Here is a 15631-nt window from a genome sequence, read left to right on the forward strand (position 1 = left end):
CAGCCCCAGTCTTGCCTTGAAAGTGAGAAAGCAGAAGCTGGGCGAGCCAGAAATTAAATGAAAGAGGGAGACCAGGCAGAGATACATAAGAGAGTTTATTTATCAGAGCTGATAAATAAAGGCCATATCTCCATAGATAGAGAGAGGCAGGACAGGCTTGGATTTTGGGACTTTTATGGCCAGGCTCAGGGATCTAGCTGGGCAGGTCCTAATGAGGGCAGGTTTAAGGGTGGGGTTGATATGAGGGAGTGGTAATATGTCCTTGGGCAGGAAAGAATGCCTGGTGAAGGGTTGGGTTGGTATGAGGGAGTGGTGATCCTCTCTGGGAAAGGTCCTTGAGTGGGAAAATGGTGGCTGTCACTTAAGCAAGGACCTCTTTTGATTAAATTTGTTTCTTATTATTTTATTCTTATTGACGCTTTTGTGAGGGAATTGTGTTAGTTTTGTAAGGGTCCGGCGAAGCGTCGGAGAAAGAGACCACAAGAGACCAGCTTCATGAATAAGCAGGGGGAGTTTTATTGAACCAGCATGCTGGGGCTCCGTGCCCACTCAAGAAAGGAGAGCAGCCCAGAGAGCCCAGAGCAGAGGTCAAGCAGAGCTTAAGTACACTTTTTGGAGAGGGCAGGGGGCTTTGCATACATCAGAACGAATCATCATGAGGCGCGGGAAAATTGAACAACAACTCTAAGACATGATTAGTACATTCATTGGCGGGAACAGGCTGGGCAGGGGTGATTGGTCACTCCTAAGCGGGGTACACATTCAAACTGATTGGTTTTGGGGCCTGGATGCCTACGTGCGGAGCTACTCAGAGCCCTTAGCTATTAAACACTTACTGGGCAGTTCGGGTATTGTCCTAACAGCTACAGGGATTACAGGTTCTGGGGGTAGCAGAGGAATTTTAACAATACCCAGTCTTTTACTTTTTAACTCAGGCCCCGTAGTTTAGAAACTTTACAATGCCTGGTCTTTTACACTTTAACTCAGGCTTTACGGCTTAGAATCAGCTTAGAAATTTTACCTTTACAGTTTTACTTTTGATTATTCATTGCTAAACATATAGACTATGATTAATTTTTGTATATTGACTTTTTTTAAATCCTGAAGTCTTTCCAAACTAATTCATTAGTTCTAATTGTGTATGACTGTGTGAATATAGGTGTGTGTATTTCACAGGCTTTTTTATCTGAAAGATCATGTCATCTACAAATAAGTTTTATTTCTTTTTCAGTTTGGGTGCTGTATTAGGGTTCTTTAGAGGAACAGAACCAACAGGAGACATCTATCTATCTTTATACATATATACACACATATATATGTTATACATATGATTATAAAAAGGGAATTTATTAATTTGGCTTACAGAACCAGAAGCTGGGTAGCCCCTTGTCTGTAGGCTGGAGAGATGAGAAACCAGTAGCTAAACAGTCCAAGATGCTGAAGCCTCAGAACAGGAGGGATAAACAATCCTACCTTAGTCTGGCACTGAAGGCTTCTGGAAACTCCCTGGAGAATCTCTGGCCAAGTCCACTTTGGAAGAGTTGAAGGAGCTTGAGTCTGATGTCTTCAGGCAATTGCAGCAGCAATCAAGAAGAATTGAGCTTGTATCTGCTGCTGCTTCCTTGTTCTTCCAGATTTTTTCCACCCAAGCCTCCAACCTTTGTCCACACGTAGGGAGGGTCTCCACTTCTGTTCACCATCCCACAGGACCACCATTCCTAGACACACTTTGATTGACACACCCAGAAGCCTCTTATTCTTAGTCATCTCTTAATCCAACCAAGTTGACAATTCAAATTTACCATTACAGAGGCCTTTTATTTATTTATTTTGCTTGCTTAATTACCTTGGGTAGAACTACCAATACAGTGTTGAGTAGAAGTAGTAAAAGTGGTTGTTTTTGTGTTGCTTTTTTGGTCTTTTCCATTTAAGTATGCCGCTAACTGTGGGTTTTTTGTTTTGTTTTTGTTTTTGTGGTTTTGGGAGAGTCCCTTTATCAGGCTGAAGAAGTTCCTTTCTACTCCTTGCTTGTGGAATGGTTTTTATTTTTGTTTTTTAATCTTGAAAGGATGCTGGAAATTCTCAAATGCCTTTTCTGATTCTATTGAGGTGGTTATGTGGTTTTGAACTTTATTACTATAGTAAATCACATTCATTGGTTTTTGGATGTGAAATTGATCTTGCCTTGCTGTGTGATAAATCCTACTAGATCATGAGATGATATTTATATATTACTGCACTTAGTTTTTATATTTTGTTTAGGATTTTTGCACCAGTCTTTATATGGTAGGGCTGAGGGTGCAGCTTGGTGATAGAGTGTATGCTTAAGAGGTACAGGGCCCTGGGTTTGATCCCCAGCCCCCCCTCCCCACTCACTCAAATTTTTTTTGTATGTGTGTATTTACAAGAAATATTGGTCTGTCACAGTCTGGCTGGGCACAAATAACTGAGCCGCCACAAAGCCTTGTAGATTCAAACAGCAACTCTTTATTCCCCACCTCTGACTGGCACTGCACATGCCACCCGGGAACACACTCCCTCCACCGGGCTCCATCCAATCTCCCCGAACCCCCCCCTAGAACTCAGGGGAACTCCAAAGTAGTGGGCGCCCGAGGCAGCAAGAGCCGCCCCAGCATCACAGCAATTAATAGCTTAACTCAAATCATCATCTCAATGGTTTGCTGGGGTCACCTTACAACCATTCCCTCTGGCAAATGCCAGGCATCATTCTGACTGGACCGTGGCTCTGAACATTGGTCGGCAATTTCTTGTGTTTGTCTGGGTTAGGTATCAAGGTAATATTGGCTTCATAAAATTAGTTAAGCATTTCTTCCTCTTCTGTTTTTTGGAAGAGTTTATGAAGAATTGGTATTAATTCTTTTTTAAACATTTGATGGCATTCATGAGCAAAACTTTTGATGCCTAGGCTTTTCTTTGTGAGAAGTTTTCAATCTCCTTACTTGTTACAGGTCTGAATAGATTTTCATTTTCTTTTTTCCAATCAGTTTTAGAAGTTTGTGTCTTTCCAAGAGTTTATCCATTTCATCGAGATTACCTTAGTTATGGGTGTACAGTTGTCATAGCATTTGTCTTTATTAGTCTTTATTTAAAGTTGGTAGTGATGTCCTTTTTTATATGGTTTTTAAGAATAAAAGTTCATTGTTGTCATTAAAGATGCTTTGAAAATTGTTTTTTATTAATGTGGGAAGTGGCTCTAATGAAATGTTAAGTGAAAAGGGCAAGATAGAAAATTGTACAGTTTTTGTTGTTAAGTTGTAAATGTTCTTTATGGATTCTGGGTACCAACCAGACCTTTATGAGTTTTATGGGTTACAGATATTTTCTCCCATCTGTGAATTGTATTTTCACTTTCTATTAGTGTCCTTTTATTCCTCTTCTATTTTTAAGGTTAATGATTCGTTGATTTAAAGGGCTTTTACACCTCAATTAAAGTATTACCTTGGGACTGGGGTTGTAGCATATGTAAGGCACTGTGTTCAATCCTTAGCACCACATAAAAGTAAATAAATAAAATAAAGATATTGTGTCCATCTACAACTAAAAAATTTTTTAAGTACTACCTCATGAAATTCTGTTGACTCTGTGGTATGAAACAGTGACTTGTGAATTCTAATGCACCTGTGAATGTACATCTGTGCTGTGTTTGCTGGTAACTATTAAATAAGAAGAAATTCACCTTCAGATACTTTTCCCAGAAGTTAAAGATTTTTGAATAAAGTTGATGAATATATTGAATATACTGATTATTTTCCTCTGGAACAGAATTCAAAGAAAATACTTTGTAATTTTATTTCAGGAAATAAAAGGGATAGTTTTCTGCCAGTGATTTCCTAATACACTGAATTATCAGCTGTCTTTTGATGTCCTGGTATTTCACATTTCCTTATAGAAATAAGAAGGCCATTTTTGGAAAATGTAAAGGCTAAACAAGCTGTGCTTCTCTTGCCTTTGGGACTGAGGGAGTGGTAATGATAAGAGTTACTTATGACCAAGACGCAAGTAGAGATGATGATAATAGAAGTGGTAATTGAAGCTGCATCTCATGACTTAGGGAAAATCCTGTTTTATGTTTATCATTTAATTATATATTTGTAGTTGTAGATAGACAGAATGCCTTTATTTTGTTTATTTTTTGGCGGTGCTAAGGATCTAACCCAATACCTCACATGTGCTAGGCAAGTACTCTGCCACTGAGCTACAGACTTAGCCTGCAAATTTGTTCTAATTTTATTTTCTTAAGAAAGCTTCTCTTGGGGAATGGGTTACGGCTCATCAGTAGAGCGCTCACCTTGCATGTGCGAGGCCCTGGTTTGATCCTCAGCACCACATAAAAAAAATAAAATAAAGGTATTGTGTCCAACTATAACTAAAAAATAAAATATTAAAAAAAGAAAGCTTTTCTTGGTAAAGGAAGAAAATAAAGTTCTATAGAAAGGGGGAAGTAGATACATGAACAAAAAGTTCGTAATTAAACCTATTTGAACCATGTAAAAATTTGTGATTTTCATGCACTTTATGTCTTTCATAGCTGTTGATATACTTAACTTTATCCATGCTTTTTATCATTGTTTTGAAGCTAATAGTAGCTGTTGAACAAGAAGAAATTCCTAGACTTCGGACCCTGTATGAGAGGGGCCTGCAGAATGGTGTCCAAGGCTTGAGACTGATTCAGCAGGAGGATATAAAAAAGAAGGAGCCATATTGTAGGGTAAGTGATTCATCAGCTCATGGCCAAAGCATATGGCCAAAGGGATGTTTTCATTTAGGACTCAGTCCTTTTACATGGAGGCTGAGGATTAATTTACAGAAGGCAAGGATCATAAAATCAGATGATCCTGGCACAGATTACTGAAGTGACTGACTTAAGAGGGCATTACCACAAAACGGGACACCCGATTTCTTCTTTCTCTGTGAGAAAATATCAAGTCCAAGCAATAAAAACAAAGGGAAAAGGAAGTATAGAAATAGGAAGTTGTGTTCCCCAAAACATATGTGCTAAAATGTTCCCAGCAGCCTATTTGTGCCCCATCCTGCCAAATATCTATGGCATGTTTGGAAAACACGAATGATGAGGTGTGGTTGGAGCTTAGGGTGTGTAAGAAGAGATAAGAGATAAGACTAGAAAGTCAGGATTAGGCCCATATAAAGGGACTGGCATTCATGCTAATAACTAAAAATTTTCCAGTAGGCATGGAGAACAACTGAAAAATTTTGAAGAAGGTAGCTATAGTGTCTGATCTCTGTTTGGGGAAGATGGCATGAATATGAAGGGTAGGCTATAGAGTATAAAAAAATAAAATAAAATATGCTAAAGTGAAAAATATCTGTATTCTTGAAATATGAATAATAATAGGTTACTCTACATGTAATCTTTCACTGATAATCTTTCAGAGACTTGAGTTCAACCCCAGATTCCAGCAATTATTCCAGTGCATATCTCCTGTTCCCTACTTTCTACCATGTTATTGGCATTTAGAAAGAGCTGGACTTCAGGCTTCTGTCTTAGAGAGCAGTGACCTAGAACTCACTGCCAGGTCATGCTTATCAAAAGCTTGTTCTTGAGAGGATAGACTACTTACACCTTATATCTCTGCAAACCATCTGAGTAGCATACCTACACTGTAGTGTTTTCTTTCCCTATCCTACTCTTTGACTCCAGTTACTCGCTTTGAATTGTGTTTTGCTTTTCTGGCATTAGCCTATGGGAAGGGCAGTTGTGTCACTCACTCTGGCCTCTGAGGATGTGGTTGAGGACATATGTTGTTGACTGTTACACAACATCTTGCTCTGAGAACCAGCAGGAGAAATTACTCACAGATATTAGTTCTGAGAATATTTTTGTTCTTTCTGAGCACAAGTTGGCTTGTTTTATGGACACTGAATCATTTCACTGATTGTGTTCTCCTGTTTGCATTGGCTGCAAGGAAGCTCAGAGACACATGTGTACCCCGTTCTATCTAAGCATATATCTAAGCATTCTACTACTGAGTTACGTCCCTACCCCCCTCCACTGTTTTTTATTTTATTTTTTTAATTCTGAGATAGAAGCTCACCGAGTTGCTCAGGCTGGTCTTATGATTCTCCTGCCTCAGTTTCCCAAGTAGCTGGGATTATACCCCCCACTGTTTTTTTTTTTTTTTTTTTTTTTTTTTGAGATAGAATCTCACTGAGTTGCCCAGGCTGGCCTCAAACTTATGATTCTCCTGCCTCAGTTTCCCAAATAGCTGGTATTATAGGTATGTACCACCACCATGCCAGGCAAAATCCAAAACTTTTTGAGCATCACATTGTCATTTCAGGTTTTGGAGCATTTCAGATCTTGGACTTTCAGATTAGGAATGGTCGACCACTGTACCATTGAACTACATCTCTAGCCCTTTTTTATTTTTTATTTTGAGACATGGTCTTACTAAGTAGCTTAGGGCCTTGCTAAGTAGCTGAGTCTGGCCTTGAACTTGTTATCCTGTTGCCTCAGCATCCTGAGTCACTGAGATTAGCAACATGCGCCTCCACTGTGCCCAGCTTTATTTTCATGTATTTATGGGACATTTGGGTATTTTCTTTTGTGAAGTACCTGAGTCCTTTGCCTATTTTTCTTTGGGGTTTACTGTATTTCTTATAATTATTCTTATTAATTTTAAGAATGTGACTTTTTGTCCAATATATATGCATTTGCAGTCATTTGTATATTTAAATATATATTGCAAATATCTTCTACCTGCCTGTAACTTGTCTTTTTACTTAGCAGAAGCTCATAATGTACTTATTTTAGCAATTGATACATATGTTTCTCTTTTATGTTTAGCGCTTTTTGTGTTGTATTTGAGAAATTTTTGCCTATTCCAAGGTCTGGAAGGTACTTTGTGTGTTTTTCTATAAGTTTTATTGTTTTATCATTTGGAATTGACTTTCAAATATGGTGTGAGATATGGATCAAGGCAAATTTTTTTCCCACTATAGATATTCAGTTAACTCTGCACCATTTATCAAAATTTATCATTATTTTCCCACTGCCCTGCAGTATTTTCTTTGTGTATTTTCTGTATATGTGTAGATGTATCTCAACTTTGTTCTGTCCCATTTCTTCTTTTACTGCTACCATAATGTCCTAATTACAGTAGTTCCAATGAAAAGTGTTCCATTGGAGCTCAGCAGAGGTTGGCTCTAGAAAAGGGATAAGGATAGCTGAGTGTGATGGTACATACCTGTAATCCCAGCAATTAGGGAGATTGAGGCAAGAGGATTGCAAGTTCAAGGTCAGCCTCAGCAATTTAGCAAGACTCTCAGCAACTTAGCAAGACCCTGTCTCAAAAAAAAAAAAATATATATATATATATAATATCAGTGGTAAAGCACCCCTTGGTTCAATCGACCCCAGTACAAAAAAAAAAAAAAAGACTAAGGAAAGCAAAAATAGGGAACAAAACAGATGAGTTGTTTCCAAGTTACCTCTCTGAGTTATTGTACTCCAAATACTATATATAGGTTAAAATTAAGTTATAACTATTGACCTGTAATTCAGGGATTGTGGGGTGGTGAGTAGGGCTAATGTAGTCTTATATGTAACAACTTGCATTGAAACAGAAGGAATGATATATTTAACAAATTCCCTCGTAATCTGGAAATAAGACTATGAGGATGACAATGAAGTTTGCCAAATGTCACTTTCAGTTTGTGAAAAAAAGCCTGATTTTGTTAGCCTTTACCCTTAGCATGATCTGGTCACGCAGGCTGGGTAGCAAAGTCAAAAGCTTTTAAGGGCTAAGTTTGTAATGAGGTTGGTGAATTGGGTGGTGAATTCAAGAGTGAGATGTTTAAAATAATATTATTTCAGATTACTTTATTTTTTTAATATTTATTTTTTAGTTTTAGGTGGACACAATATTTTATTTTACACTTAATTGGTGCTGAGGATCAAACCCAGTGTCTCAAGCATGCTAGGCAAGCACTGTATCACTGATCCATAACTCCAGCCCCTTAGATAATATTTTAAAACAGCAGCAAGAACCTTATTGTATTGGCCAAGCAAGAGGACAGCAGAATTTACCGTTGCACTCAGCATTTGGACATTAGTTATCCTGGGAAGCGCTTACCCTCTTATAGTATATTTGGAGAACTGATATAGTCATAGACTTAGTAAGGCAACAGAAAATGGTGTCATTACCAAGGTGCTATTACTAGAAGTAGTTTGTACTTAGTGTGTGAAATTCTACTCTTAATCCTTTTCTTCAGATTTAGAAAAGGCCGATGGCACATTCAACATTTACTTCAAAGAATAAAATAAGCATGGATTTAGATCATTTATCTACAGAGTTTGGACATGTCTTCTTGGGCCAAAAACATAAACAAAGAAATAGGTTGTTAATTCTTCCTATTTCCCAAAGAGAAAGTTTGATTTAATTACAAAATCTCCATTCCATATTTGTAGTCTTGAAGATAGGACTGCAACAGTCAATTCAGGGCTTTGCAAATATTGTGAATAGCTACTAGAATGATGCTCTGTTTTCAGTGTGGGCATTGTATGATACACCACTGGGGACATTTCAGTAGAGTCTGCTTACACATAATTTTTTGGAATTCAACTCAGAATCATATATGTTAGGGGGTGAATAAAACTGGGAAAATCATTGTAGCAGCTAGAAGAGCCTGGCAAAAATTTTCCTTTAAAGAGGAGCATTGTTTCCTGATAATAGAGATTTTCTTATTTAGCTAGTGTTATTTCTCTTCTTTGATAAAAACAATATATATGTGCTCATTAACAAATGTAAGCACTTAATGGAACAAACTTCTCTGTTATTTTTTTGGACTATCAGATTTTTGTCAAACAATGTTAATGTGTGTTTTCCATCAAAATAAACAAGAAAAAATTCAACCAAAAATAAAAATTTGAACAAAACTTATTGATTCTTGTTTGTATCATTTAACTTTTTTATAATTCTGTCCTAGGGTCTAATGGCTATTGATTGTCCATATACTGGCATTGTCGACTATCGGCAGGTAGCTTTGTCGTTTGCCCAGGATTTCCAAGAAGCTGGTGGGTCTGTCTTGACTAATTTTGAAGTAAAAGATATTGAAATGGCTAGAGAAAGCCCTCCAAGAAGTATAGATGGTAAGCCATGTTTGTTTTTTCTTATTGAATAATTTCATTGACTTTTTCAAAAACTTGGGATTGTTTTTGTCTGGGGTAGTATAGTAGGAAGGCCACCAGGAGATAGGCTAGTAGGGTGCAGAGTGAGAGGGGGGTGCAGAAGGAACAAGGGAGAGATTGGACATAGGAGAGCCAGAACTCTTGGAGGGTTTTGTGCTGAAAGAACTAGGCACTGTTTAGACATTCTGACTAGTGCTTAAAATCTGAACTGCCACAACTGCTTATAGATAATTAGAACCCAAATACTTCTCCATCTTACAGGTTAGAGTCAGAATCTCCTGGTAATGCTTGTTAAAAATATAGACTTGGCATCACCTAGACTTATTGAAACAGACTGTTTGGGGATAAGGCCTCAGAATAGGTAGCAGTTAGTGATTTTTGAACATACCCAAGCTCTAGAATGGTAACTAAGATCGTAAGAAAACTCAGCCATTCGGAACAGCCCCACTTTAGACTGCACTTTGATTTTGTTTTGCTTTGAGGACATTATTATTTTTTTCTTTTCTTTTAACCAAATGAAAGATTTGGAAGCCCTCTATTTGCTACAGGGAAGTTTGGAGGAGAAAAAAAGTAATGTACAGTTCTTTCTTCCTTGACAGATTTTAAAGGAGATCTAGGCCATCTAAATCATTCTCTCAGTGTTCTAAATTCTAAGATGATGAACAAAATTGTTAAATAAGGCCATCATACGTAGGTAGCTTAATAAGTCATATTCATGACACAGATAGATTATATATTTTATTTGCTCTACATTTGCTTTATAAAACTTTAAGCTCCCATGTATCTGAGAGGAAACTAAATTTTATAAATGGTTAGTTATTATTGGAATTCTTTTGTGTCATGATAACTCTTGCTTTTCTAAACAACCCAGACCTTGCAAGGAATCGGGTAATCATCATTCAAGACACTAAGGTTTCTCATATCATAGTTTTAGTTCTGTAATGAACTAAATGAAATCATGTACAACATGATTTCTAGGACTGTAGTTCATTGAAAAGCTGGGACTGTCTGTTGGAGCCAAGGTATAGGATGGTTTATAAGCATAGATTAAATTTGATAAATTAAAACAAGCTAAAAGACATGCTTGTCAGATACATATTGTCAAGCATGGACTAGTTTAATCTTGCTACCTGGTAAAAAGTTTCAGAATGAAAAGTAGGGCTGAGTTATGACAAAAGAAAGTCGTTTAAATTGGTTACTATTATATTTCAAGTAATGGTAGCCTCCTTTTGCTAATTCTTTTTTCTTTTTTTTTCCAGGGATGAAATATCCAATTATGGTAAAGAATGCAAAGGTAAAAATTCTTAAAATTGATATCTACTTTCTTTTTTTGTGTGTGTGGGGGCACTTTTATCACTCTGCCAACTTTTCTACATTTACTACACTCTGTACTATTTCTGAGACTTTCCTTCATTTTCACATAGTCTAAAGCAAGAACTACTGAATGACACAGAGCGTTGGATTTCCTGAGTCCTCAAGGTTCAGCCAGGGGAGCTGAGTCACTCATGAGTTATAGGATTTATGGTAGGAATTAGACTTTACACAATTGTGCGAGGAAATGGGGTTCAGAGGGGAATTGGTGGATAAGAGGCTCTTCATGCATTCTGAGATGCCAGCCATCCAGATCTTGAGGTGGGACTTCAAATGGGAAGCTTTTGAGATCTGTGGAAAGCTCTTTGCTCTGTGTGTATATCCAAGTAGTGGCCCAGGGCAGCTCTTAGTCAGTAGTTGGGAAATAGAGCTGGATATGGAGCTGGATTCCCTGGGCAGTGAGTGTATGTCTGTCACCACATTGGACTAGAATCTTTAGAAACTAATGACTGCCACTTTGCCTCTGCCTGCCAAGTCATATGCAGTTCCTGCTTTGGCCAGCTTTAGTTTACAAGCATGTAGAGGAGAGATTCTGTCAAACATGGTCCCCAGTTTGATCAAGGCAACATAGTATGGAATCATTGCTTATTTTCTAGTAGATATATTTCTCCCTTGGAAACTCAGACCTTTAAATCATGAGAGCTACAGATTAAAGAGATAGATAGCAGAAAACTGACTAGTAAATTATTGAGGTAATAGTAATGAGCTACTCCCATTTCCACCTCTTGATTTTTGACCTGTGACTCTGGCTATGGGAGAAACAATGCTATATTTTAGTCAGAGTACATTTAGCATCTTGGAGGACATTGCCCCAGCCCTCTCAAGTATTGCTGTTATTTGATCTTCAAAAGCCCATTCCATTTGTTGCTACCCATTGGCTGCAGGATGATGGGGAAAATGGCAAAATGAATAAATTCCATGATCATAAGCTGATTGCTACACTTCATTTACTGCAAAATAATTTCATTGAATTAGAAGCAATGTTTCTGTGTAAATAAAATGATGGTGGTCCTATAAGTTCATAGATGGTGGTTTCAGAAGAAGAATTGCAGTAGGGAAGACAAATATATATACAGAGTGAGTGTCTATTCCAGCAAAACCTACATTCTGCCTTTTCTATGGGGGAAGTGGTTCAGGAACCCTGTCAGGTATTCCATTGATCTCTGTAGACAGGCTGTAGATAGATCAGCCTTTGTGACTAAGTCCATTTTTATCTTTCCAGTTTTATTGAGTTTTAATTGACAAGTCGAGTTATATATATTTAATATATACAATGTGTTGATTTGATGTATGTTTATGATATGAAATGATGACTACAGTGAGGTTTGTTAACATATTTATTACCTCACAAAGTTCTGTTTGTGTGTTATGAAGACACTTAAGATGTGTTATCTTGGGGTTGGGGTAGAGTGCTTGCCTAGCATGAGTGAGGCACTGGGTTTGAGCCTCAACACCACATAAAACAGATAAACAAATAAAATAAAGGTATTGTGTTCATCTACAACTAAAAAAATGTTTTAAAAGATCTGTTATCTTAACCAAATTTCAAATATGCCATACCAGTATTATTAACTGTAGTCATCCTGCTGTACATTAGATCTCCAACACTTATTCATCTTATATCTGAAAGTTTATATCTTTTGACAAATATCCCCTCATTCCCACCCACTCCCTACTGCTTATCCATAGCAACCACAATTCTACTTTGTTGCTATGAATTCCCTTTTTTAGATTTCACACTTAAGTGATATCATACAGTATTTGTCTTTCATCATCTGACTTATTTTCACTTAGCACAATATTGTTCAGACTCATCCATGCTGTCAGAGATGGAAGGATTTCCTTCTTACCTCTTTGTCTGTTAATGGATACTTAGGTTGTTTCCATGTCTTGGCTGTTTCGAATATGCTATAATAAATATGAGAATAAAGATGTTTCTTCAACTTCTTTACCCTCTGAGCTTTTTTGGAATGTTCCATTCACATATATTTTCTTCTAAGCTCCTTTTTCTGACCATCCAGCCAAACCATTAGTTATTGCACATGAAGCAGCATAGATCCATATATCTGGCCATCTCTCCTAGGTAAATGGTGCTAGAATGTTCTACAGAACCATTTGTAAATCATATCTGTAGTTTTTCTTCTTTGATCAACGGGTCATAGTGTACTCTCCATGTGGCCATCGGTGCAGATTGAGAGGAAGAAGGAAATTTAGTGGGAGTAGGCATTGCAAACCACTTGCCTCTGTAACTTATATGTGCCTTCAGGACCTACAGTCCTGATCTTCTATACTATACTTCCTCTTGATGAAAGGAGGCTACTGTACACACCCAGTTTTGTGGATTGGTGAGTCAGATAGCACCCAATTAATAATGGGTAGTTGGCATGGTAACTTAATGACCTGTGGTCAAGTGTTTAGACAAAACCAAAAGCACGTTCTCAAGAAGGATTATTGTCTACAGAGGATGGTGGAACTTTTCCGTGAAAATTCTAGAGTTTTGTATGATTTTTTTATGATTTGGGTCTGCCAAAGGCTTTGTAAAACATCACTGTCTGTTAACACACTTCAGTTACTATTAGACCTGCTGGATCAGGTAGCCCAAGTGGCAGAACAACCAGTGTTTCCATTCAAAGAAGTATTGGAAATCTGTTTATGTGCCTGCCCTTATTTTTGGAGATTTTTCACAAGAGTTTAGAATCATGTAATGGAAAACATGTAGAGGTCTATGGGATATCAGTGGTTATATATTTTACTCAGAGTTACTATAGTTGTTGCTTTTTAGGGGGTCTGGGGAGGTTACTGGGGATAGAACCCAGGGGTACTCTGCCACTGAGTTATATCACCAGTCCTCTTTATTCTTTATTTTGAGACATAGTCTTGCTAAGTTCCCCAGATGTCCTTGAACTTGTACCCTTCCTGCCTCAGACCTCCACATGGCTGGGATTATAGGCACGTGCCACCATCCCTGCTTGTTGCTTTTTTTAAAATTTATTTTTTAGTTATAGTTGGACACAATACCTTTATTTTATTTATTTATATGTGGTGCTAAGGATCAAACCCAGGCCCTTACACTGCTAGGCAAGCATTTTACTGCTGAGCCACAACCCCAGTCCCCTTGCTTGTTGCTTTTTATCTTGGCCTTTTCCTGTAGTTTAGTTCGGGGGTTCAAATTCAAGTTTTTGAGTTTACCTATCAGGTTAAACAAATGTACTTCATGAAAGTTAAAAAAATTTTTTTTGAACATTTAAAATAAACTTTTCAAGAGAGGCAAATTAAGAATTTATACATTAGAGGGGCTGGGGTTGTATCTCCAGTTAGAGTGTTTGCCTAGCACATGTGAGTCACTGGGTTTGATCTTCAGCACCACATAAAAATAAATAAATAAATAAGTGTATTGTGTCCATCTACAACTAAGCTAAAATCTTTTTTAAAAGAATTTGTACATTAGATAGGAAACCGTCTTTTCACTTTCAAAAGAACTATAGAAATGCATGTTTACCTAAATTTCATTATGGAAGTGAAATTAATATTTTACCAAATTTAATTATTGTTTCATCTACAGCATAACATGATTTCAGAGACTTACCATTTTTAATCATTTCTTTATTTGGAACTGTTGCTTGAGTTTTTAAAAATAGAACTATTGCATGCTGGTACCATCTTAAGCATTTTGCTGTTATCTATATATTTATCATAAGATTTATCTACATTTTATGTTCTAAGAACATAAAAATTGCTGACTTTTAAGTATGAACCGGTAGATTCGTATCACACAAAAGTATTTCCTGTACTTCTGGTATATAACTCTAGATGAACAGGAAAGATATTAACCTTGAGATCCTCCTGCCTTAGCCTATTTAAAAGGAATCATTTTGTTGTTGATGTCATTGACGTAGCCCTTTTGACTTCAGGGGTCTCAAAACTATCATGATTTAGTCTAGCTAATTTGAATTCATTATAGAGAAATTTCATCTGATTTTTCTTAAAAAATATGACATTTCTTGAAAAGAGGCTTACTTTTCTAGCAAGGGGGAAAATAGGACACATATAGAGTAAAAAATATAGTTCAATGAAATAAGGCTGAAACAGATGATGGCTAAAAGAAAATGTTGAGGTAAGAACTCTGATACTTCAGAAATAAGTCATCTGGGAATAAGAGTAAGAAGTTACTAGGAGCAAGTAGCTGGGCATGATGATATGTGCCCATAGTCCCAGCTACTTGGAAGACTGAGGTAGGAAGAATAGTTTGAGCCTAGGAGTTTGAGACTAGCCTGGGCAACATAGTAAGACCCCATCTCAAAAGAAGAAGAAGAAGAAGAAGGAGAAGGAGAAAAGAAAGGAAGAAGAAGACAAGGAGGAGGGGGAGGGGAGGGGGAGGAGAAGGAAAGGAAAGAACCCAGATGACAATCACAAAATAAAATTTGTGGAAAAATTATAACAGTCCAAGATTAGCATTCTCCTAATATTAAAGCAAACCTTGGGTGTAGAGTAAATGGCTTCTTGTAAATGAGAATAGAGTTGATGATATTTCTAGAGTAGCCTCAGTTTACAAAATAGATCCTGATCAGGAAGGACAAAGTGGTTGGAGGGTAGTTAGAGTTGGAATTGAACAGGAGTATTGAGTGTGAAGCAGCCCAAGAGTAACAAAGCTATTACTCAGAACTAGAGAAGTACCAGGTTCTGTGATGTACCCCTGTAGTTCCAGCCATTTGGGAGGCTGAGACAGAGAATCGTACATTTGAGGCCAGTCTCAGTAATTTAGGGAGACCTGTGTCAAAAAGAGAGAGAGAGAGAGAGAGAGAGAGAAGAAAAACAAGGTTGAGGGGGGTCGTGCTGGAGGGTAGAGAATCTGTCTGAAATACAGAGGTGAAGGTCAGAACTAAATGAAGTTTGCTTTTTCCTGCAACAAATAATTGTGAAATTCCATCCTAGGTCCTAGTAGAATAGGTGTGTGTATCTGAGCATGCATGTGGAGCTTAAGTATCTTTTCTGGGTCAACCATTCTTGTCTCTAATATAAAGTACAAAATTTAAGGTGATCTTCTCTTGTATGCCACTATCCTAAGTTTCTAGGTTGTCGTCTCAATGCTGA

The 15631-nt window shown here is 37.4% G+C and overlaps 1 protein-coding gene across 2 annotated transcripts in view; it reads left to right on the forward strand.

Moving 5' to 3' along the window:
* L2HGDH (L-2-hydroxyglutarate dehydrogenase) overlaps positions 1–15631 on the forward strand; it is a 38019-nt gene that overhangs the window by 8660 nt on the left and 13728 nt on the right. For both annotated transcript variants that reach the window (XM_081292139.1, XM_081292140.1), the window contains exons 4-6: positions 4598–4729; positions 8968–9130; positions 10429–10463. In XM_081292139.1, the coding sequence (XP_081148265.1) occupies positions 4598–4729; positions 8968–9130; positions 10429–10463 (330 nt within the window). The remainder of the gene's footprint in view (positions 1–4597; positions 4730–8967; positions 9131–10428; positions 10464–15631) is intronic.

Source organism: Spermophilus citellus (assembly GCF_964194105.1).
Source record: "Spermophilus citellus genome assembly, chromosome: 4".
NCBI lineage: Eukaryota > Metazoa > Chordata > Mammalia > Rodentia > Sciuridae > Spermophilus > Spermophilus citellus.